Source organism: Ailuropoda melanoleuca, chromosome 14 (assembly GCF_002007445.2).
Source record: "Ailuropoda melanoleuca isolate Jingjing chromosome 14, ASM200744v2, whole genome shotgun sequence".
Lineage (NCBI taxonomy): Eukaryota > Metazoa > Chordata > Mammalia > Carnivora > Ursidae > Ailuropoda > Ailuropoda melanoleuca.
In genome coordinates, this window is record NC_048231.1 from 103,993,047 (window position 1) to 104,016,141 (window position 23,095).

Sequence of the window (23,095 nt, forward strand, 5' to 3'; positions counted from 1 at the left end):
CGCGCTCGCTGCGCGGCCCCGGCGGGGCCCCGGGAAGGGCCTCGGGCGCGCGGGCCAGCGGGGGCGGGCCTGGCGGGCTCCTGCGGGGGCCGGGGAGGCTGGGGGGACGGGGAATCCGGGGGACCGAGGGCTGGGGGCCGGGGAGGCCGCAGAGGCGGCTGCGTGTGAGCTGGAGCCGGGGTGGGGATGGAGGGGATGGACTCCTGGTACTCGTCCCCTCGCTGGCGGGTTCCCGAGCTCGGGGACTCCGGGGTCCCCTGCCCTGGGGAGGAGTAAGTGGGACTCACTGGAGGGCTGGGGCCTGGCGGCGGGCTCTGCTTTTCAAAACGGAGAAAGGTCAGATCTGGGACCTGCAGATCAGAGTGTTTGATTTTGCCCTTCATCTCATTTAGGAAGAGAGGGGCAGACTGGGAAATGGTGTGAGCTTACTGACGGGACGGACCCAACTAGGCATCATTACTGCTGTTCTCTTAGCCCATCAAGTTAGCAGACACGTAATTAAGGAAGTGTTAGAATAAAGAGCATATGAATTTGAGCAAGACTCGACACACCTCGCCTAGCTTTTCAGGAGCTGAGATGTTGGCTGGGGAATAATGCAGGTCTGCGGGTTCCTAGTTGGAGGGTAACAGCTCAGAATCCGGATTAGTGGCTGCTGGTGTCTGCAAGGAGACCCTAAAAGCCTGTCACTGCTCCCGTGTTGGCCTTATTTTGTTAAGTGTTTTAATTTTTGTTAAGGTTCCTTCTGCCAGAAATAATGTAAGGTGCAGTGCCTCTCAGTTACTTGGAAGAAGGTGTAGGTTAGACCGTGGAAAATTCACATCGATTTAAGGCTGGGAACATAATCCCCCAATCTTTCCCATCTTCCTAAATGGCATCACTGTTCACCTGGGTTTTCAAGCCCCAAACGTAAGAATAATTTTCTTTCTCTTATTCCTCAAGACGATTCATAATTAGTCTTGCAGCTTCTGCCTCCAAAATGTATTTCCAGTCAGCCCTACTCTTCCCAGGTCTGGTGCTCCTGGCTGGTTCAGCCTTCCTGTCTCCAGGTGGCCTTCTATGGGGGCCTCTCGCTGGTCCCAGGTAGCCTTGCCCTATTTTAAGTCCATCACCCTCCGCCTGGAGGAGCTCTTTAAAGTGTAGATGAAATGGCCACACCCTGATTAAAACTCTTCAAAGGATTTCTCATTCCTTAAGGTAAAATCCACATTCCTGTGGGATCCTAATTGATCTGGCCTTGTGGAGGGCTCCTTTCCCTCCTGCCTTGCTGTAGTATTCTGTTCTCTGGGTTCCTGGTGGAGGCCGCATTTGTGGTGAGTTGAGGCCTGTGCTCTTCCTTTTCTGAGAATCCACCTGCTCTTGCTCATTCCTTAGGTGTCAGTGCTTCAGCTTCCTGAGGGGCCTTCCTCACACCTGGCTGAGAATAACTTCACCCCAGTCTTTCTCTGCACTGCGGTTCTCACAGTGCGGCTCCTGGAGACACACGGAGGGCTCTGCAGAGTAAATATTTTCATAGCAATACTGTTTGGTTATTTCACTTGGTTAACATGTGCACTAATCATACGAAAACTATTAGGGTTAAAATTGCTGACGCCTTTGCAGGAACTCAGGCGGCGGCGGCACCCAACTGTGAAGTGCGGGTCTTCGTGCATTTCACTCCATACAACGTACTGAATATATTCCAAGTAAAATGATTTGCAGGAAAATAGAACACAACATACTGCAGCAGAGAGAATGCAGGGGCAGACATGAGGGTCCACTTGTCTTCGACTAAGCCAGACATTAAAAAGATTTATAAAAGTAAAAACTCTTCTTACTGCTTTTTTGGCAGATATATTTTTCATAAAAGTGTGTATTTGCATTAACATACAATAGGTTTGTTTTTAAATGAATATTTTAAAAAGCGCTCAGTTTTAATTTCTAATAAGGCAAATGACAATGTAATCTGTATACACTTAAGGTCTTTGGGGTCCTCAATAATATTTAAAAATGTAAAAAGACCCCGAGATCAAAATGTTGGAGGACTGTTGCTCTGTCAGTTCACTGTCATAACAATGTTCCTCATTATCTGAAATGATTTTGTTTTCTGTGTTACCATTATGCATTTTATTCCTAAGAAGAACCTGGAAGTTCGGTGGGGCTTTTTACAAGTGGGGGGAATAAAGTTCAGAGAGCTTAAGTGATTTGGAAGGTCCACCCAGCTAGTGCCGGCGTTGGGATTTGAGTCCAAAGTGTGCATTTTATTATTTTGTCTTGATAAGTATAAAGCCCTACATATGGGTTAATGAATTTATTCAGCAAATATGTTCAAGCACTCCCTGTGATGGGTGGGATGGGTGGGCAGTGCTAAGGGCGGGGTCGCAGATTTCAGCACCAGAGAGCAGGATCTCTGTTGTGGCTCTTGAGGACCATGATGATGGCGGGAATACTGTGGTGGCAGGAATACTGTGGCAGCAGATCGCAGACACTTGCTGAAGTCTAGGATTCCCAGAGAAAAGGATGTCAGAATGGAGACCTCAAGAAGAGATGAGGAGTAGGCCCACTGAAAAACATGTCTTGGAATAATAATTAGCATAGAACATAAGTACAGTAGTCACCCGTCTCCGTGGTTTCAGTCCCCTGCGGTCTGGAGCAGGTGGTCCTCTTTCTGACATATTGTCAGAAGGTCTCGGTAGCCTAACCCTGTGTCACGGTGCCTCGCTTGATGTCACAAGAAGGGTTGCGTGCAGCACAGTAAGAGACTTAGAGGGAGAGAGACCACATTCGCTCAACAGCTACAGTGTGTTGTTGGAGTTCTCTGTTGTTACTGTTGATCTCTTACTGTGCTGATTTCTGAGTTAAACTCAGTGATAGGTGCGTGTGCGTGTGCAGGAGAAAACAGTACAGCTAGGGTTCAGCATCCTGCGGTCTCGGGCGTCCACTGGGGCTCTGGCAGTACACCACCTGTGGATGGGCTCCTGAGGCAAAGGAAGTGGGGGTCAAGGGGGGCCGTGTTTATTGGGCACTTGTTTGGTGCCTGGCACTGTCCTGGGGATATAAAAGTGAGATCGGACTTTTTCTTTATTGTACTTATGTTAGTTTACTCTTACTAAGTAGTAATGTGACCTTGATGGTCTTGTGTGGTTTCCATTTGTTTTTTCCAGTGCGGTGGTACAGATTTTTTTCCCCGAGCTTGTACCTTTAGCCGGCCTCCTGCTCAGTTTTTGTTTTCTGTTGGAGGAATATTTGTAATACTTCATTTCCAGAGAGCAGAGACAAACAGACCTTGAGCCAAATGAATAAACAAGTCCTCTCTCGCTCAGATGATCAGTTCGGGCCATTTTAGCCGTGGATGATGTTGGGAACTCTGCTTTTCTCCGAGGGGGCTCGACTACTAGGATGAGAGCTAAGAGCCGTGCAGTTTCACACACAAGGTGGCAGGGGTGCCGCCAGGTTTAAAGGTGACTCATGCTTCAGAGCTGCTAGGGAGGAGGGGAGGACGGATTCTGCATAAACTAATAACTTTCTAACAGTATCGGGTGTCCAAGGATGTTCATTCTCCATAATTGAACTTTTTAGGTAGGGAGACTTGGACTTTACAGTATTTTGAGGAAAGTGTGTTAGGTAACACAACAAATTTAGAGATTTTATGATCCTGGAATAAAGTAGTGAGTTAACAGGAGTTCAAAATCTTGGTCTTTCCCACAGTAAAAGAAAACTATTTCATTATAAGGATTTATTAAAAAAAATCTTGGTCTTTAACACAAATACAGCCTGGGAAAACCATACGAAGCTCTAATTCTTCGTGAGATGAAGTCAATTCAGCAGTTTTTAAAATAGTGCTTATCCTACACCAGGGTCTTTCTATATTCTCTGTGTACAGAAACCGTCTGTGCCAAGCAATTGGTGTTTCCAAATTACTTTTTAGTCTTAGAATTTATTACCCGAAATAATTCAGCAAGGTCTCAGGTGGTGGTTTTCACTCTTGGCAAACATGATGGAATTACCTGGGGGAGCTTTTAAAGATCCCTGTGAGCAGGCCTTGAGTCCAGGTGTCTCTGAGCCTGTGAGCTGGGACCCAGGCATCACTGCTCTGAGGGTTGCCCGGCGGGGCCGCCGTGTGGGCAGGGCTGCACACCACTGGTCTGCAGCAAAGCAGTTCTGGTGGAAGGGCAGGAGATAGAGGGGTTCAGCAGCCCACACCACTGCGATGCCTTCGCCCGAAATCTTAGTGGAGTTGAAAACTATTGCTTTAGTGGATTAAAATGAGTATTTTGTATAATAGGCGGCATGAGTGGACAGTGTGCTCTTACTACAGGTCAGACAGCTAAGGCGAACTCAGGAATCAGGTAAAGGTAGTGGGTGACAGGTAATAGCCGGGTCTGCGGATTTCTGAGAATTGCTGAGCTCTTGTTTGGTCCGCAGGGACATGCTCCTGCTCTGCTCCAGGTAGTTATTGCCACAGCTTAGGATTTTTCAAGAAAGCCAGATGTCTGCATTTTTTTGAAACCTTTATTATTGTATTTTAATAATGATGTTAATTGAATAAAGCATCTACAGAGAAAAGTGCACAGACTTTAACGTGCTTCTTGAATTTCCATATGTAACCAGCACCTAGGACGTTGGCAGGATCTCCAGGCTCGTTCATTCCTTCCCAACGACTGCGGCCCCCCCTCTCCGGCTCCCCTGTCCTCTTCTGATACCACAGGGTAGTTTGACCCGTTTTCAAACTAAATTGAATTCATAGTGTGGACCCTTTTGTTTCCTTCATTCAGTGTTTGTTTTTATGAGATCATCCCTGCCATTATTTGGCAGAAATAGGTGCATTTACATGGTTTTATATTATTCCATATATAACGTACTGTCAGTTTATCCTTTCTGCTGAAGGTACTTGAGTTGTTTCCAGGTGGGGGCTCTTACGTACATGTGCTGCTATGAACTTCTGCATTTCTGGGTCATAACAGACTGTCAAACACAGTTTTCCAGTGAGTGTACTAGCTTCTCCTACTCGCGGCATCGGAGAGTTGCATTTACTCTGTCCTTTTTAGCATTTTAGCCATTCTGGTATGTGCAGTGTTATTTTGATTTTGTGCTAATAAAGACCTTATATCTATTAGCCATGTGTTCTCTTTTGTAACACTATCATTTAAATCTTTTCCGATTTTCCTACTTGGTTGAATATTTATTTTTTATTATTTTAGTTAATAGACTACTTTTTATAGCAGTTTTAGGCTTACGTTAAATTGAGCAGATAGTACCTAGTTCCTGCATACTCCTTATTCTCCCCCTCAGGCTGTCCCCTGTTGTTAACATCTTGTGTTAGTGTGGTACATGTGTAACAATTAATGAACCAATTTTGATACATTATTATTTAATAAATTCCATAGTTTACATTAGGGTTCACTGTCTCCATAGTTCTGCTTGCTCTCCTGGCATAGTTGGAATCATACAATATGTAGCCTTTGCAGACTGCCTTCTCTTACTAAGCAATATGCATTCAAGATTTCTTCAGGTCTCTTCAGGGCTTGACAGCTCATTTCTTTTTATTGCTGAATAATATTCCATTGTCTGCATGCACTAGAGTTTATTTACATTTGAAGGATATGTTGGCCGCTTCGGGTGTTTGGTAATTATAACTTGCTGTAAACATTTGTGTGCAGGTTTTCAGCTCATTTGGGTCAATGTTGAAGACCACTGTGCTGGATGGTACGGTGAGACTGGATGGTGCAGGAAATTGCCAAACTCCTGCAAAGTGGCTGGGCCATTCTGCATTCTCACCCGCAATGAATGAGAGTTCCTGCCGCTCCACATCCCTGTCCACGTTTGGTTGATTTGATTGATTTTTTTTAAATTTTAGTCTTTCTCATAGGTGTGTCCTGGTATCTCATGGTTTGAATTGCAGTTCCCTTATGAGATATAATGTAAAACATCTGTTTGTATGCTTCCTTGCCATCTGTCTGTCTTTGGTGAAGAGTTCTGTCTTTTCATTATTGATGTGTAGGAGTTCTTTATATGTGCCGTATATGAGTTCTTTGTACTTTCCTGTTCGCTCTTTTAAGGGTATCTTTTCACGAAAGAAGTTGCTAATCTTAATAGTGTCTCATTTATCAGTCCTTTCATGTTTAGTACTTTTGGGACCTGTGTAAGGAATCTTTGACAATTGTAAGATCATGAAGACGTTTTCCTATATTTTCCTCTAGAAGCTTTATTGTTCTACTTTTCACCTTTAAATTGATAATCCGTCATCTACTGTTAAAGGGCATTTCCATTGTTTTTATTTGCTGGCTGTTGTAAATAATGCTTCTGTGAGCATTTTTAAACGTGTTTTTGGTACACCGACGTACACATTTCTGTGGGGCTATACCCAGGAGCAGAATTGCTGGGTTACAGGTCTGTTCAGCTTTGGTCAATGCTGCCAAATGGTTTTTGAGAGAGTGTAGTGATTTTCACCCTTTCTAGTGGGAAATGAGATTTCCGGTTGCTCTGCATCCTCCTCAGTCCTTGTTTTTTTCTTTTTTTACTTTTAGCCTTCCTAGTAGATGTGCAGTTTACTTTTCTAAAACAGTATTTTTGGTTTCATATTTATCATACCTTGGGTTTTCACAGCAACCCTGTAAGTACGCAGGATGGAAATCATCCTCATCTTTGGATGAAGGATGGAGCTGAGCAGCGGATGACCTGCTTTGCAGAGACCTTACTAACCACTTGGCAGGACTGCCATTCCTAAAGCTCCTGACTCCCAGTCCTGCCTTCATCACCGTCTCCCTAATCTGTGACCAGTAACCCATGTTTTAATCTATAGATACCATTTTTTTAAGATTTGTACATTAAACATAGTATCCCTGTGCATACGTACTTTATTGGAAATTGGGACAGAACCTTGGCCTGGGCTCTGCACAGTGGTCTGTGGTGCCCTTTAGCTCTACGTGATTGTTGCTGCAGTGCTAACATAAATTGTACGTTTGCGGAGACGAGACACAGAATAATGGCAGCAGATAGATCAACAAGAAATTATTCTATTACATATAGAAAATTAGTTTTTTGTGTTGTCTAAGGACACATTATTCTCAGCAGTACACTCCCGGATCATTCTCAAAAAGGCCCTGTTACTTCTAGACCTTGGGCCTTGAATTATTTTAGCTAGGTGGGGAGACTGTACTACTGGAGGTATTATTTGGTTATAATTTTAACGCAGCATGGTTTTGTTAAATTTGGATAATGTATATGGCGTCTAAATATACATCCACCTGAGTTTAAAGTCTTCTTTAGGAATTAAAATTTACAGGTAATAAAAACAAATATTTGAAAGAGGATTGATATTCCTTTTAAAAATAAGAGACAGTGTAGTAATAGGCTTGAAAGGGAAACTCCACACAGAAATACTGATGAAGTGGGCATATTGAAAGCACACCTGGTAAAAGTGAACTTTACTGTGGGAACATGAGCGACCTGACCCTGTTAGGGACCATTTGGTGAGTCTCTGACGAGGTATTTATCATTGAGTCTGTGTCACAGATAATATTTCCTATCATTTATCATGAAACCAGTATCAGTGTTTCAGACTCTAATTGTCTCATTGAAACTTCTCATGGTTTTGGCAAGCAGGGTACTTTGGCTTGATGCTCAGTTGAATGTATTTTATACTGAAAGAACCTAAACAGAGTTAGGCTTACAGTTGATGTAAAATATTATTGATAAAATCCAGGTTCATCTGCTGTTTTTACAGTAGGCACAAGGTTGAAATTGGGGTCTCATCTCAGAAATCATGACCTTGAGGGGCATGGAAGCTTGATTAATAAGGAGAGAGCCTTGAATTATGAGTTGAAAATTACTCCCAGTTCTGCCCTAATTGTGTGATTTGGACCAAGTGGCTAAATTTCTCTGGGGTCTTAGGTTCCTTAGCTGTACAACGGGGATGGAGTGTATAACTCACCTTTCCCCCCAAGTAAATTTTATTTCTTTTTTATCTAACTCCTTTTGAATAGGTAATACATTATAATGCTTCAGAATTTAAAAAAATGAAAGTCCCTTTCCTAGCCCTATTCCCCAGATAGTTACCTTTTTTACAGGTAACCAATGCTATTTTTTTCTGTAGTTTTACAGGGGTATTTTATGTACATACGAGCAAGTCCGTGGTATATCTGCCCCACCCTCCCTTTTTTAAAGGAGTGATGCACCTAGAACATACTGCTTTTTTCATTGACTACATTTTGAGGAATACTTTTTTATATGAGTACATTTCATTTCCAAATGAATAGTTACTAATAGTAAATACGTTTGAAAAAATAATGGGCGAAATTCAAACAGTGCCAGTCTTCCCTGGTAGTACACCTCTCTGGGTGCAGGCACCTTTGAGTTGACAGATGTTTGTTCCTTCTTAGAGGGAAGCAGGTGCTTGTGGCTGGTGCTATGAACTCGAGCACTTTCTTTTCAGACAGAGATTCTGTGGAGAAAATAATGTAGATGCATTTCAGCTAGCTCCTAGGAACAGCCAAATGGTTAAGGAATATCTGTACCAGATGAGAATAGTTAGTGGGTACAAAACAAGATGGACGGATACTAACTTAGGTAATTTTGAGGTGAAGGGCATGAGTCAGGCTACAAGCAGAGATTAGACATGCTGGTCTTGGGTGCTTCGGACGCCTGGGTAGAGACCAAAAAAGTCATTAGCTTTCATCTTATCTCTGACTATTTGGTAAATATTTGCTAGGTGCTTAGGATGTGCTGGGCTTTGTGCAAGGCTTTGGACATCAGTGACCAAGTAGAAAGGGCTCACGGGCCCAAGCACTGCAGAGTTTTACCTGAAAAAGTCCAGCCGTGCTTAGACCTGAATGCTGACCAGTGTGGGAGGAACAGGAGAAAACAGGAGAAAGGAGAAAAGGAGAAACTAGAAAACAGTAAAAATAACACACACACACACACACACACACACACACAGGAAAGTAAAGAGGAGGAAGCATGGTAGCTGAAGTGGGACCCTACTTGAAGTGGGGGCAACAGCTGTCAGACTTCCCGAAGGTCTGTTTGGTGACCTCGGAAAGCATCATAATGTCAATGGAAAAGCAGAGAAAGTGCCTCCATGGTTAGAGAGCTGGGCTCTTGGGGACAAGATGTTGGAAGACGGGGACCTGGGTGGCTCAGTCGAGTAAGCATCTGCCTTTGGCTCAGGTCATGATCCCAGGGTCCTGGGATCGAGCCCCACATTGGGCTTCCTGCTTGGCAGGGAGCCTGCTTCTCCCTCTCCCTCTACTGCTCCCCCTGCTTGTGCTCTCTCTCTCTCTGTGTCAAATAAATAAATAAAACCTTAAAAAAATTTTTTTAAATGCCTCAGCAGGATTTATGGGTAGCTGAGATCTTCAATGCATAGTGCTTAAGGATTTAAGTCAGGAGATGGAAGTTACAATTAAATCAATGGAATGCTATAAATCATCGTATCATAGACATTTTGTATAAGAGATCAACTTAGCAGGGTGGCTGGCTTAGTGGAGCAGGCGTCTTGATCTTAGGGTTGTGAGTTTGAGCCCCACATTGGGTGTAGAGATCACTTACAAATCTTGAGAAAAAAAAAAGTTGATTTTAGCTCTTTAGATCAGAGATAAGGACAGACCTTTGCCATTACGATTTAGCTGCTGGGGCTGTGCACGCGCTCCTGGGAGAAGAGCAGTTCGTCAGACCGCTTGTCCAGTCCACACTATGGACTGGGCCTGAATGTCGCTGTGGCAGAGTATGGTTATGGAGGGCCAGCTAGGGCCTTGGGCGGCAAGGCTGAGCATTAAAGAGATGGCTGTGTTCCTAAACCATGGGTAGACTTGTCTCAGTAGCCTCAGGAAGCACTCTCCTATTTTAATCTGCTCAGGTCTGAGATCGGCTGTATGATTTGGGGGTTGGTTGATAGTTATTGTTTTATACTATTGAGAATCTCCATGTGAAGAGTTAAATTGATTTTGAAACTAGTCTTCACATTTGTTTCAAGAAAAACAAAGGTGCTCAAACCATTTTTGATCTTTGCAGCCAGTTTGTGTTTACATTTGATAGTGAATTTGAGTTCTTGGTATCAGGAAGGGTGAGCGGTTGAAGAGAATGTGGTCACACCTCTGTGTGTGTAAGGTGACTATCTGGGGACACCGGCTGGAATCAGCCTAGAGTCTCCCTGCGTTCCCGAAACCTCACAGTGATCCCTCCCCTGCCTCTGGGGGCGGGCCGAATCCTGTCCTGGATGAACTCCTTGATTTGAGCACTGCTGAATGCACTGAGATGGTTCTTCTCTTGTGTGTGTGGAGGGGGGCTGCAGAGAACACCTGTTCTGATTCGGGAGGCATCAGGAATGTATGGTGTCACCATCTCATGGAAGTTCCTCTGGCTGCTCCTAGGAAATGCAGCCGTGCTCAGGAGGGTACCAGGAGGCGGCCTTGGATCTGGCCAATCTTACACGGCTCCCTGGCCCTCAGAAGTCTGGCGGCCTCTGTGGCTGTGCTTTTACCCTCCCCAACAATGGGTGATGCCTGGACAGGGAGAGTTTGCATGAAGTTTTCACAGGGCTCATGGATCTCCCGAAGCGTGTCCTAAGGATACATCAACTTCGTAGACCTCTTTTTGGAAAACACACACTCTGGGGACCAGAAATTTGAATGAGCTTGAAGAGGTGATGGGCAAAAGGGGTTATATTAAGGCTTTGGACACCACCCCCACAGAAAGCAAAGTGTGGATGAGAGAGCCCACCTTGCCCTGGGAGAAAGGCTTGGACTTCTCAGTGCAGAGAAAAGGCACAGTTACAAAGTTGTTCCCTCAAAGCAAAGTGAGGTCTGGAGTCGCTGTGGATTTTAAAATTATGCACAATGTGTAAACTAAAGCATGTTTTTTCCCCTTTCAGTTACACTTTAATTTGAATTAGCATTGTTTTAAGTTTGTCTTTGAACCAAATTAATACTGTATTATCACTGCGGGAAGGGACTTAGTGAAAATGTGATTTTATTATGTTTTGAGCTTTGTTAAAGAGGGAAATCTTGTTTCTTAAGATAAAAATCTTTTTTGGAAAAGTTTTAATTCATAAGCAAAACAATGTCATTTTTGGTTTTAAATGTATGGTTTCTTATCTCTTAGGGTTTTATCTATTGGTTGCAGTTAATTATATCCTTTCTCATTTTGGGGTGACATTAAGCAGTTTCAACATAGAGGCTGTGAATATTGTTTCATTCTACATCCTGAAATTGCCTTTTAAATTTGCCCTTTAGTGAGGAGCTCTCTCATGATTGTGTTCAGCCATTAGGTGGAAACACTCGCTACTGAATTTTTAAAACACAATTTTCAACAGATATTTTACTTGAACATTCCCAACCTCTAAACTATTTCTTTCCATAGTATAAACTTTCCCAAAAGGAATTCTGTATCAGTTGATGTGGTCCCAACAATCGTTTCACTGGGGCCCAGAGAGCATAAAACATTTTGTTACTAATTTAATTAAAGTGGAAATTTTGAATACATGGTCTTTGGATAGAATGTGGATATAGCGAGGAATGAATAGAATATAAGTTACGTGTATCTTTTCTGTGGTGGCCCATTCTGTTTCTGGGTGAAGTTGTTCTATTGAATTATATTAGTGTTTCTTGAAACTGCAATGTGCTTTCCTCAAGGATCTGCTGTAAGAATTCCTGAGGGGTCTCCAGCCTTCTCCTTGGCGCTCTTCTCCCACCTCCTCTGTGGCCGCTGCCACCTCCCGCCTGGAGAATCTCGCAGTTGTTGCTTACCGCACATGCCAGTGTAGGGGAGGGGGCCTTGTGGCCAAAGCTGGACTGCAGGCTGTTTTCTCAGAGGAGGGGTTTTTAAAGGTCTGTTGAAAATTTGGAATGCCTGTGTTTACCACACGGACGTTTGAGAAATAGAAGACTGTCTGGAGCTTCCTTGAGTCTTGAAATCAACCCTACTTTACTGTCCAGATACAAAGAATTGTATGCGATGTATTTCTCGTCTTTTTATCATTAATATGTGTTATAAATTTGTGCCTAAATTATAAGACTGGGGGTTTATTATTTTACGTAACTGTAGAGGTTTAAGACATCTTTATTTTCCGAGATTCTTGAAAAATTTTTGTGATTATTACACTTTTATTTGAAAATACTTTTATGTTTGTAGCTGTTGACCTATGTGTCTATAGAAGCACATCATGAAGCCTAAGGACTCCTCAGAGCACTGTGGACAGAGGTCTTCCTAAACCCTAACCATACGGGAGAGCAGAAGCTTTTCCTCTCTGACTTAATATCGCTCTGCGGCAGTTTTCAGAGGTAGATTGAATTAGTGAATTAGCTTTTATGCTTCTACTTGAGTTTTTTTTGCTGAGTGACTTAAGGTGAACAGTGTGGGTTGCTGATGGACTCTCAAAGCGACTTAGGGATGAAATGGGTCTGTGATTTCCAGTGACTTTGAAGCCATATTAAGCATGAAGGCAAGGCTGAGAGACATCATGGCTTTTGCGTGTCTTGGGGTGGATGTCAACTCAGGAGTTTAGTTTCAGATTTTTAAAAAGGCTGCCAGCAGGTTCTTATAATCCCGTTGTCCTGTGCCTCAGTCTTCCCAGCATTTCTCATTTCCAACTTAAAATCATGTCCTTCAAAAAAGTGAAGATATCATTAATTTCTTCTAAAATTCTCTCGTAAATCTCTGACATAATTTGGTTTCTGAACAATAACCAAATAATTTATTTATGTGATGAGAATAACAACTGGTATTTATTGTCTATACTTATGCAATTTTATAGATGGAGTTTTAACATTGAATGCGGAGAACACTAATTATGCCTATCAAGTTCCAAACTTCCATAAGTGTGAAATCTGTCTGCTATCTTTTCCAAAAGAGTCCCAGTTTCAACGCCACATGAGGGATCACGAGCGAAATGACAAGGTATGTATTCTCAAGAGGGATGTCAGAAATGTGAGCGTTGAAACTGGAGGTATGGTGACAATCAGCATGTCAAATACAAATTTTCCTTGTACTTTAGATTTCTAAATTGTGGGGCATTTTATCTTACGTGAATACATCCCCCGATGTTTTGTGCTTAGTCGTAGTCGTATTCCTAAGCCTTATATTGGTTAATGAGATCAAGTGAGAGCTAGTCTAGTGAATCTCTGTGTTGAAGTTCTGTGTCCGTGGACGAAGAAATCATCTGAAAACAGGACGTTCAGTGGTTTGGTTTCCCTGTGCCGAATGCAGAATTGTTGTATCTTGATGTGTTTTTCTCCAGCAGGGAGTATTATCCTGAAGTGGTCTTGCATTTGAACATGCTATTCCAGAGATTTTAGATTGCATTTCAGCAGGGAGTAACACTGTCTTAGAGATTTGAATCCTTTTTTGCAGGGCTCCTTGTGGGCTAGGTTAAGAGTATTAGTGTCTTAATGGAATGATCTGCCTGATAGATAGAAAGTGGCAGTTAAAACTACCATTAAAAAACAATCGTTGACTTTCCCTAGGTTGGGTACGCCGGTGAGGCATTTGAGGTCAGGAGAATGCCAGGGACCTCCTCTCTAGGTAACGGGACACGACTAACTCTGGCTTTGTTTTCAGTGTGAATATGATACAGAATGTATGTTCATATATAATACCACTAGTCCTGATGTCAACTGGTATTACCCTCCTAATTGAAAATCTGGAAATACTGACTCTTTAGTGTCTGGATATTCAGAGAGAAATACCAGTGATTACTTTATCTTTCTGCAAGTAAGTGGCAGAGTACCTTTCATTTGGTGAAAATTTTAGACTGTGATAAGCAACTCTCTTATAATCTAGTAAACGGTTTCATGATTACTAATTTTACTTGAAGTGATTCTGTTTAGAGCAGTGGAGTTGGTCAGAAAAGAAGAGAAAAATCCACCCCAGTGAGTTGAAGTTTCTCATGTTTATTTTCATAGAGACTATATCTTGATACATTTATATGCAGCATTTTATTAAAGATATTTTCTGCATTCCTTATAATCCTTTGAGAAATTCTGTAAGGAGATCTGCTGTGTCCATTTTGGATTTATTGACTTCAGGTCCAGAAGAGACTTGCGAAGTTCCTTAGATTGTCTGTAGATTATGGTACTTGTGAATATTGCATGGCATTCATTGTGGAAAGATTGTATTTCAGTGGCTTCTTGACTTTTCTCTCCAAATAGCCACATCGATGTGACCAGTGCCCCCAAACATTTAATGTTGAATTCAACCTGACACTTCATAAATGCACCCACAATGGGGAAGATCCTACCTGTCCTGTGTGTAACAAGAAATTCTCCAGAGTGGCTAGTCTCAAAGCGCATATTATGCTACATGAAAAGGAAGAGGTAATTATTTTGGCCTATACTTTGTTCATGGATTTTTAAAGTGCATCTAATCCTTAGGGGGATTTTAGGTATCAACTAGTTTAAAAAGCCTTTTGTATAGATTTCAAGGAGTTAATTATCATTCAGTGTGCCTTGCCTAATTCTCCACTTCAGGGACAAAACATTTTATTTCTGGCTGTCAGTACCTTAGGGGAGACACTTCAATGTGTAGTATATTTGGAAGATCCAGATTTGCCCAGGTAGGATTCTGCCGTGGTCAAAAGTAGACGCTGTCTCTCTGAAGACGGCAGTATCTCCTCACTTGGCTCCTGGATCCCCTGACTTGTGGGAATGTGGGAGAAGAGAGGAAATTCATGATGCCCCACTGCAGTTTATACACCAAAGTGAGCAGTTCTGAAAGGGCCACAGCTGTAGTCTCTGGATCGCACTGGGGATGACAGAGCTACACTGCTGATGTGTGAGCGGGGGCTCCCTGTTGCCTGGGTGGGTGGGCCTAATTTGAAGTAAAATGGCTGTTACTTAAAAAATATTAACCCTCGTATCCCTGATTATTATTGTGTCAAATTAGGAAAATGCAAACAGTACAAAGGAGAATATAATAGTCACCTTTAATTCTACTGTGACTGGGTTATAGCAAACTGGTATACTTTCTTCCTGAGACAGAAAAACAAATACAGTTTTTAAATTTTGAGTTCATACTTTCTATATATGTTTGTCTCTTCTTTTTATATATGTCTTTACTTTTTAATATAAACTAGTTTATTTTTATCTTTTAAAACTTATTGTATAAATAAAATGTGTGTTTATTTTGGAAAAAAATTAGAAACTAAAGGTTAATAAGAGTAACATTAGAAGAACCAAGAATCACAACATTTGGACAGAAAGCACACATAGTCTTTCAGACTTTTTTTTGCTATACGTGCTTTCCATAATAGTTTATTTATTTAAGAATAGCTTTTTAATTCAAAAATACTTATGCTACTGTTTTGTAACCTGCCCTTTTTCCTTAATATATTTGTAAATCTATCTTTCCCCATTTCACTTACTATGTTATGAATGTTTCCCCATGTCAGCATTTTAAATTACTTTATTATTCTCCTGCATCTGTACATAGCATAATGATATGCAGTCATTTCTTTTGTTATTTAACATTTATTTATACTTTTTAAAATTATACATAATGCATCTTTATATGTATCTTTAATTATTTCATTAGGATAGATTCCTGCAGTTGGATTTAGTGAATTAATGCTACTTTTTCAAGTTCTTTGTAGAATGCCACATTATGTTCTAGAATGTTCTAGAAAGCCCGTGCTGCCTCACACCTTCTCCTGCAGAGTGTAGGTATTCCTTGTCCCACTGATTGTTTTTTTGTTTTTGCTTTTGTTTTTTAAAAAGCAGAAAGTGCTTGTGTTAGACGGTATATTAAAATATTCTGGACTGAGCTCTACATGCGCACAGTGAGAGATCCGAGTAGAGGAGGGTGCATGCAGAGCATGATTCTCCCCTGCTGGGAGCAGCTTCTGTGACCTTCCCCGGGCATCCGGGCACATACACATCTGTCTGCTGCCTGTTAATACAGGCCTTTGTCTTCGGTGAGCTGCACCTTGGCTCTTGCGACGCGTCCGCGCCTCGTGCGGCCATCTCATTCTTTCCAGCAGCACACGGCATTACGTGGTGTACACACGTGTCATAATCCACAGGTTGCCAGGCAGACACGTAGGTGGTTTTCCGCCTTTTGTCTATACAAACAGACCAAGCTACAGCGGGCACTCTGTTCATTTACAGATAGAGTCCGGTTCTGTGACTTGCTTAGAAATACTTCCCAAATCTGAAATGATCATTTCTTAAAATCCTACCGCATCTTGTAGCACAGGCCCACGTGCGGTGCAGCGCACGTCGGAGTGCACACCGATCCCTCCACCGCCAGTCCCTCCTTCCGGGACTCCTGCGTGCCTCCCTGCCGTCCTCCACTGTGGGCACCGGGGCCCCAGCACTGGCACGCTCGCTCAGTCCTTTGCTGTGTCCTGTCATTGTCGCTGGAGTAGTTTTGCAGTAGCCTGGCTCAGCTCACTGTAAGTCAGCCTACTGAATGTCACCTAGGATCTGAAGGACATTCAGGGCTCTTGGGTTCAGCCCGCGTCCTGTTTTAGGCCCACCCCTTTCCTGTGCGGACTGACTGCCCTTGACCTGGGTCCAGTCTGTGTGACCACAAAGACAGTCCAAAGCAGAGTGGGGTTGAGGGCGGTGTGCGGGGGGGGGGCGTGAGTTTCTCTATCTGGATAGTAACTGACTATTACAAGTCAAAGTGGTACGAACATGGAGCATCAGAAGAGCCGAAGCCTCCTGTACTCTCTGCCTGGCCCTCCCAGGGTCCCCGGGCACTGCCACCTTCTCGTGCTTCATCTTTGCCTTTGCTGTGTTTTGTGCATGATAAGCAAATGTTCATATGCTTCCTGTTTTCCTTTTCTGGTTTATTATTAATGGGAATGTTTGAATTTTGCCTCATTAAAGATCAGTTGGTACTTTTCCTTTGATTGAATTAGAGTTTTAGATTGTTACAGGGGAAAATTGAACACGTTTATAGTATTGAATCTTTATCGTCAGAACATCTCGGTGGCCCTCCACTCTTCCCCATGTGATAGGTGACAGAAACCGGATTGGATGACAGGCACAGGGAGGGTTAATCAGATTCAACAGCCCATAAAACCCCCTGGACTTAGAAACTCCAGTGGCAGTCCTCTAGGGTCCCCTCCCTCCTCGGGAGCTTTGTACTGTCGCTTTACTATCACTCAATAAACCTCGCTGTGCTGCCCACTGAAAACCCCCCAGAAGACAAAAAACATCTCGGTAGTGTTTGGTTCATATGGATCCAGTATATTATTTAAATTCTTCAGTGTTCAGGATTTTTATTGCTGTCATTTAGGGGGTCTTTCTGTTCCGTGTTTGTCACTTGTCTGTGGGAAAGGAGTGTGTTTTTGTATGTTAGTTTTGCAGCCTGCCATCCTACCAGGTTCTCTGTGGGGTTTCAGCTCTATAGCCTAGTCTACAAATAGATGTTCTGTTTTCACTAGCGTGGGGGGGGGTCTAAAATAAAATCAGCCGTTGATCCTTTTAAGTCATCATACTCTGTCGTGATAGCATATCCCCCTGACTTTTTATTTTGAGAAATCTCACACTTGAGAGGTTGGTACAATGAATACTGGAGAGCAGTGAATCCTTTACCTGGGTTGATGTTATTAAAACTTGCCAGACACCACCCTGCCGCCCCACCCCATCGTCCTGTTACAGCTTCACCTCTAAACACTTCCGTGCATGTCTCCTGAGTACAAAGACGTTTTTCCTCATGATCACAAAACTGTTCTCAGACCCGTGAGTCACCGTTGCTGCCGTCATTCATCTCGGAGGCCCTCACCTGGAGGGAGGGGTGAGGACTTGCTGGAGGTGACTTGGGAGGCGGAGACCCAGCTCTCCCTTTGGCCTGCAGGTGAGAGCGGGAGTGGATTCGGGGGGAGGTGAGGATGAGGTTCAGGCAGGGACCACCGGGACAGCTCTTCCTGGGCCGCAGCGGACTTCCCTCGCTGAATCCCTAAGCTTTTCCGCTCAGGCCAAAACCTAAGGGTGGTTTTTGTTTTTATTAAGTGCTTCGATCCCTGCAGCGAGCGAGGATTTGTCTGACTAACTTAGCAGTCCCGGGAAAAGCTACCGCACTGAACTGGGCCTGCAGGCTTTTTAACCCGGCATTTCCCGTGCCACGCTGACTTTCGCTAGGTCCCTGCCTTCAGCCACCGCGGCTCCGAAACCCACCTTCACAAAGGTAGGGATGGAGCTTGTCGTGCGCCCGGGGTACATTTCCCTCGAGAATGTCAGCGACTCTCGCCTCCTCCACGTGTGTGTCCTGGTGACGCCGGGCGCCTGGCCCAGCGCCTGGGATGCTGGCCCGAGAGCCTGGTTCGTCCCTGTGAAATGGAGCCACTGCTCTGTCGTTGCCAGGGGAAGACACCAGGCGGCTGGCAATGGGTGCGGGAAGCCCGCCTGGGGAAATGGGAGCAGAGCCGGGTCCGAGCCAGGTACACGCGTTGTATTACATGGAACATGTGGGCTGTTGCCGAGAAGGAGCCTGGGCGCCCGAGGCCAGCTCAGTGTGTGTGAAGCCCGCGTGATGGCGTGAGAGGGGCGTCAGGGCAGTGGGGATGTGGGTCTGGGCTGGGAATGGGGTGGGGGTGTGCGGCTGCTCTGGTGGGGACGGCTGGGGCGCGTGCTGGCCTTCTTCAGGGCGCCCGCAGAGGGTGGCGGTGGCAGGGAGGCCTGTCCCCTCCCAGGGGCCGGACTCTCTGTGCCTCACGGTACTGCTCCTTCAGGGCTGCCTTCTAAGATCCACTCTTTCTCCGTGGCGCGAAAGGGGAACAGTGATTTATCATTTCCAGAAATTCTTAGTTTCTTGGACATTAGTTTCAAAAATCTTCCCTTGGTTGTATTTTCTCTTCCACACACTTTGTCCGTCTTCTTTACCCTGTTGTTCCTCCAGATGGGCTCACCGTCCTTCCCTCTGATGACGGTCTCCTCTCTCCCTTCCTTGGCTGGTATCTGGTTTTGTGGGTTTGAAGCTGTGCAATGACATCATCTCCTGGAAGCCCTGTTGTGCAGGCAGCTAGCCTCACCTGACCCTCGGTGTCATCGGTGACACCCCAGCTGCCTTTGCCTTTCGCAGTCATGGTTGTGAGAATGTCAGTGTTCCATCATTTGACTCTTTTTTTTTTCCCCCTAAAAAGATCTTTGAGAAACGTGTATTTCCTGATGAGTAGACTTTACATTTCTGTTACTGTTGCTGTCCTGTCTTCTCTGAGTCTGACAGACTCCAATCTCTCAGATCAGCGAGTGATCATCAGAGAGGAAGGGGTGGACAATCAGTGGGCTTCAGTGGAAGGGGGGTCTGCAGCAGGTGGCAGGAGGAGTGAGGATGCTGGCCCAGAGCCATGGCGTCTACTGCCAGGAGACGGCTTTTGGAAGCTGGGGAGAGATACTCAGTCACCTGACTTCATCATCCCACACCGGCAGGAATTCCTGATGCGGCTCTTCCAGGGGCAGAAGCAAAAAGCTTTGCTGTGCTAACTTCAGATGTGAAAATGCATTGGCCTTGTGTGAAAAATAAGGCACTCTTTTCTTAAAGGTGGTGTTAGGGCCCAGGTTCGGAGTTTTCCTCTGTCACCGATCTGGCCTTGTGCAGTTCCGAGTGGGTGGGCCACTGTGCCCTCCGAGGCTGTCCGGGATCCCCCCCTGCCCTCCTCTCTCTCTGAATCTTACCTCTGAGATGTGGCTCAGTGAGAAGGGGGAGGGAGGGCCATGCTTCTCCTGAGAGGCCCAGTCTGCAAGTGAGAGAACACAGTCCTCACCCAGGGTGGTGGGAGTGGGGTTTTTAGTCAGCGAGCCCTACGCTCGGGAAGGCAATCTAGTACTGTGTAAGAAAAGAATAGATGTTGCAACACGAGTGTCAGTCTCTCCCACATATGTTGAAACAATACATTTTTGGCTACCTTTTTCTATTTGGTGTGTTTTTATTTCTCAGTGACTTGGTATGGATATGATACTTTAGTAATACTTAGAGGATGAAGGCCTGACCTTCAGTTACATGCAAAATAACCTGTAAGAATCCAGCCAACATGCAGAAGCCTTTCTATCCCAGCCTCCCACCCCCTTCCAACTGGTTCCACCCAGTTGATGGAAGGCTGTGCACAGCGGGAAGAAGGCTGGCAGCCGAGGGGCCTCGGGACTTGAGGGGCAGTACGGCAGTGAGTTCCTCAGGCTTCTCTTCCTGCCGCAGGCCTGGACAGTTTGCTGGAGGAGCCCGTAGCCTTCTGCTAACAGGCGCAGACGAAAAAACGCTTCAAGAAAAGCTAGTTCCCCTGAGCCAAAACTGGCAAAAGACCGGGTTTACCAATAGAAAATCTTTTTGACAATGCCCACCCCACTCGAGCCAAATACCGACTGAGAAACTGCTCCGCAAGGCTGTGAATGGTCTGCCACCCCATCCTGTCCTGTTCCTCAGAGACAGGTGGCCTCTGATCCCATGACCGCCTGGGATTGAGTACGGAGCTGATCTTGCCTCCCTGTCCTGGCAGAAAGAGGTAGAACCCAGGTTCCCCCGCGATGGTGTTAGCAGAGCCAGGCTGGAAGCTGACCTCTCACACTCCGCCTGGCAGAAGCAGGCAGAGTTCTGGTGTTCTGCCGGACTAGTGCCAGTGGGTCAGTGGGGCGCTGAGCCCCTGACAGCAGTGAGATTAACCAGATGATGCAGGGCGGACTGGTCCTCACTGTGCTCCCCACCGCCCCCGGGGTGCGCAGGGCCCTGCGGTCAGCCCCCACACTGGCGTGCTGCTAGCTGCATTAGGCAGAGTTACCGCCTGCTGAAAGCTTAGCAGAGATCTAGGCTCTCACAGCACGATACCCTCAGTGTTCAGGATACAGTTGAAAATCACTCAGCAGACCAAGAACCACAATAGTTCCAACTGTAATGAGAAAAGATAGCAGATTCCAGCACTGAAGGGACCCCGATGTTGAAATTATTTGGCAAGGATTTTAAAGCAGTCATCATAAAATTGCTTTATGACTTGTTTGGAAACAAATGAAAAAATGGAATAGAAGAGAGAAGAACCAAAGGGAAATTATAGTGAAAAATGCAGTGAACATAACTCAGTTGAAGGGCTTGGCAGTGGAGTGGGGAACCTGGAGGCTCCCCAGGAAGCCTGGGGCAGGGGGAGGGCATTCCGTGCTGGCTGCTGGCGTCTGGAGGGTGTGAGTGATGGTCTGATAGATGGGGCCGCAGGGAAGGGTCATGTGGTCGCCCTGAGTGGGGAACTGGAAGGGCAGGTGTTACAGGGGGAGCGGCCTTAAGACAGTTAGTATTTATCATATTTTCTACTCTGACCTGTAAAAATTAGACCTTCAGCAAGATGGGGGCTGATCAGAATGCCATGCAGTTCTGCTTGTCACTCTTCTGTGATGGAAATTACCCAGAAGGGTCTGTTTCTAGGGGAGAAAGCAGTCACTACTTCTAGCCTCCAGGATTGATGTCAGCTCTGAATATGGAGAATGCAGGACAGGGGAATGTCCCTTAGCGGTCGGTGAAGGAAGCAAGGTATCAGGCCGTTGCTGGGGTTCCTCAAGTGTTGCCAGCCAGAGGAGCGGGGGTGGGGGGGAGCCGCGGCCAGGCTCCTGGGGCTTTCTGGGTGTGAAGCAGACAGATTTGACACTCTCCACCACGTGCTTTTTTGCTTGTGGCCCTGGGGTACTTGCCCTTGCTTTTGCTAAATGAGGGAGCTGTGCTCTGAGAACGGACAAGTGTAGATAGATCCTGAAATATAGTAATCTGATCATTTGGTAAAAAAGTAAGTAAAAGAGGATGGGCCTAAGCCAGAGCGATGAAAGAATAAGGTGAGGACAAGACAGGTCTGGGGAGCCAAGTTTTATTTCACAATTACAAGAAGGGACACCTGGGGCAGTCCTGAGTGAAAATGAATATTTTGCCATACAAATTTAGGAGTGGTTTGGTTTTGTTTTGTTTTAAAGAGATGCAGCAAACTTTGATAGGTATTTTTTTCTTTTTGACAGTTTCCTGAATAGAGTTTTCTTTATTATCAACAAGATGCTGACAATTTAGTAGCTCATTATTTCCTTAGATTATTATATAATAATACTAACTTAAAGTTATTTAAGTTGAAATCGTTATTGGATTGCTCAGAATATTCCCTTCAGCTCGTCTTTTTTTTTTGCCATAGATGCTCTCAGTATCAATGAACTACTCATTTTAATGGGGTTTACTCACATTTACAGGGCTGTTATGTACAGGAATTAGAAGAAAGTCTGGTGGAAGAACTAGCTCAACTTATATGTAAATAATATTTTGGATATATTTTCAAAATAAAATACATTAAAATTTATTTTATGTTTTTTGTTGTTATTTGGAAATAACAGTTTCTGTTCATTGACAGGTTACACTCATTTTCTTCCCTGTGTTTGGACAGTCTGTGTTGAGGATGGTTTAAAAACCTGTGTGATGGGACTCTGAGTCTGCTTGTCCAGCTTCGTCTTCAGCCCGTGGTTCCTCCTGCCAAGAGCCAGGCTGACTTCTCCCTCTGTGCCCTGGTCTCTGTTGAGCGTCTTACACGCGTCATTTTATTTAACTTTTGGATAACGCTTTTGGGGCAGGTGCTATGACATCCCCGTGGTTAACACCCAGATGCCATAGCTAGTAGTGAACCAACCCAGCTCCAGGACACATGGACCGCTGTTACCTAATGGACAGAGGAGTCATTTAAAATTTAGAGTAGCCATATTTAAAAAGTTAAAAAAAAAAAACAGATGAAATAAATTTTATTTTAATATATTTTATTTTGAAAACATATCTGAAATACTATTCACATGTTAAAATTGAGCTGTTTTACGTTCTTTGCTTTTCTCAGTAAGTCTTTGAAATCCTGGGTGTATTTTATACTTTTTCCACCACGCTATTCAGACTACACCTGTTTCAAGTGCTGGGCAAGCTGTGTCTGGACTGAGTCCCTGACTTCTCCGTGAGAGGCTGCCTGTGAAACACACTGAAACAATGATAAGTGTTTCCATTAAAAAATTTATGGGCTGTCGTTTTGTTTTAAGGTACTCTATTAACTCTAATCTTTTTTTTTTTAAAGATTTTATTTATTTATTTGACAGAGATAGAGACAGCCAGTGAGAGAGGGAACACAAGCAGGGGGAGTGGGAGAGGAAGAAGCAGGCTCACAGCAGAGGAGCCTGATGTGGGGCTCGATCCCATA

General features: G+C 44.5%; 1 protein-coding gene across 9 annotated transcripts in view; it reads left to right on the plus strand.

Moving 5' to 3' along the window:
• The first annotated feature begins 135 nt into the window (after positions 1–135).
• Positions 136–23,095, plus strand: part of ZNF236 (zinc finger protein 236) — a 105,630-nt gene continuing 82,670 nt past the window's right edge. For 4 of the 9 annotated variants that reach the window (XM_011233018.3, XM_034642952.1, XM_011233022.3 and 1 more), the window contains exons 1-3: positions 138–12,254; positions 12,728–12,870; positions 14,121–14,285. In XM_011233018.3, the coding sequence (XP_011231320.2) occupies positions 12,844–12,870; positions 14,121–14,285 (192 nt within the window). In that variant the 5' untranslated portion in view covers positions 138–12,254; positions 12,728–12,843. Of the gene's footprint in view, positions 12,255–12,727; positions 12,871–14,120; positions 14,286–17,229; positions 17,773–23,095 lie in introns of those variants that run through there. The other 5 variants (XM_011233021.3, XM_034642953.1, XM_011233016.3 and 2 more) reach the window with 4 other exon arrangements.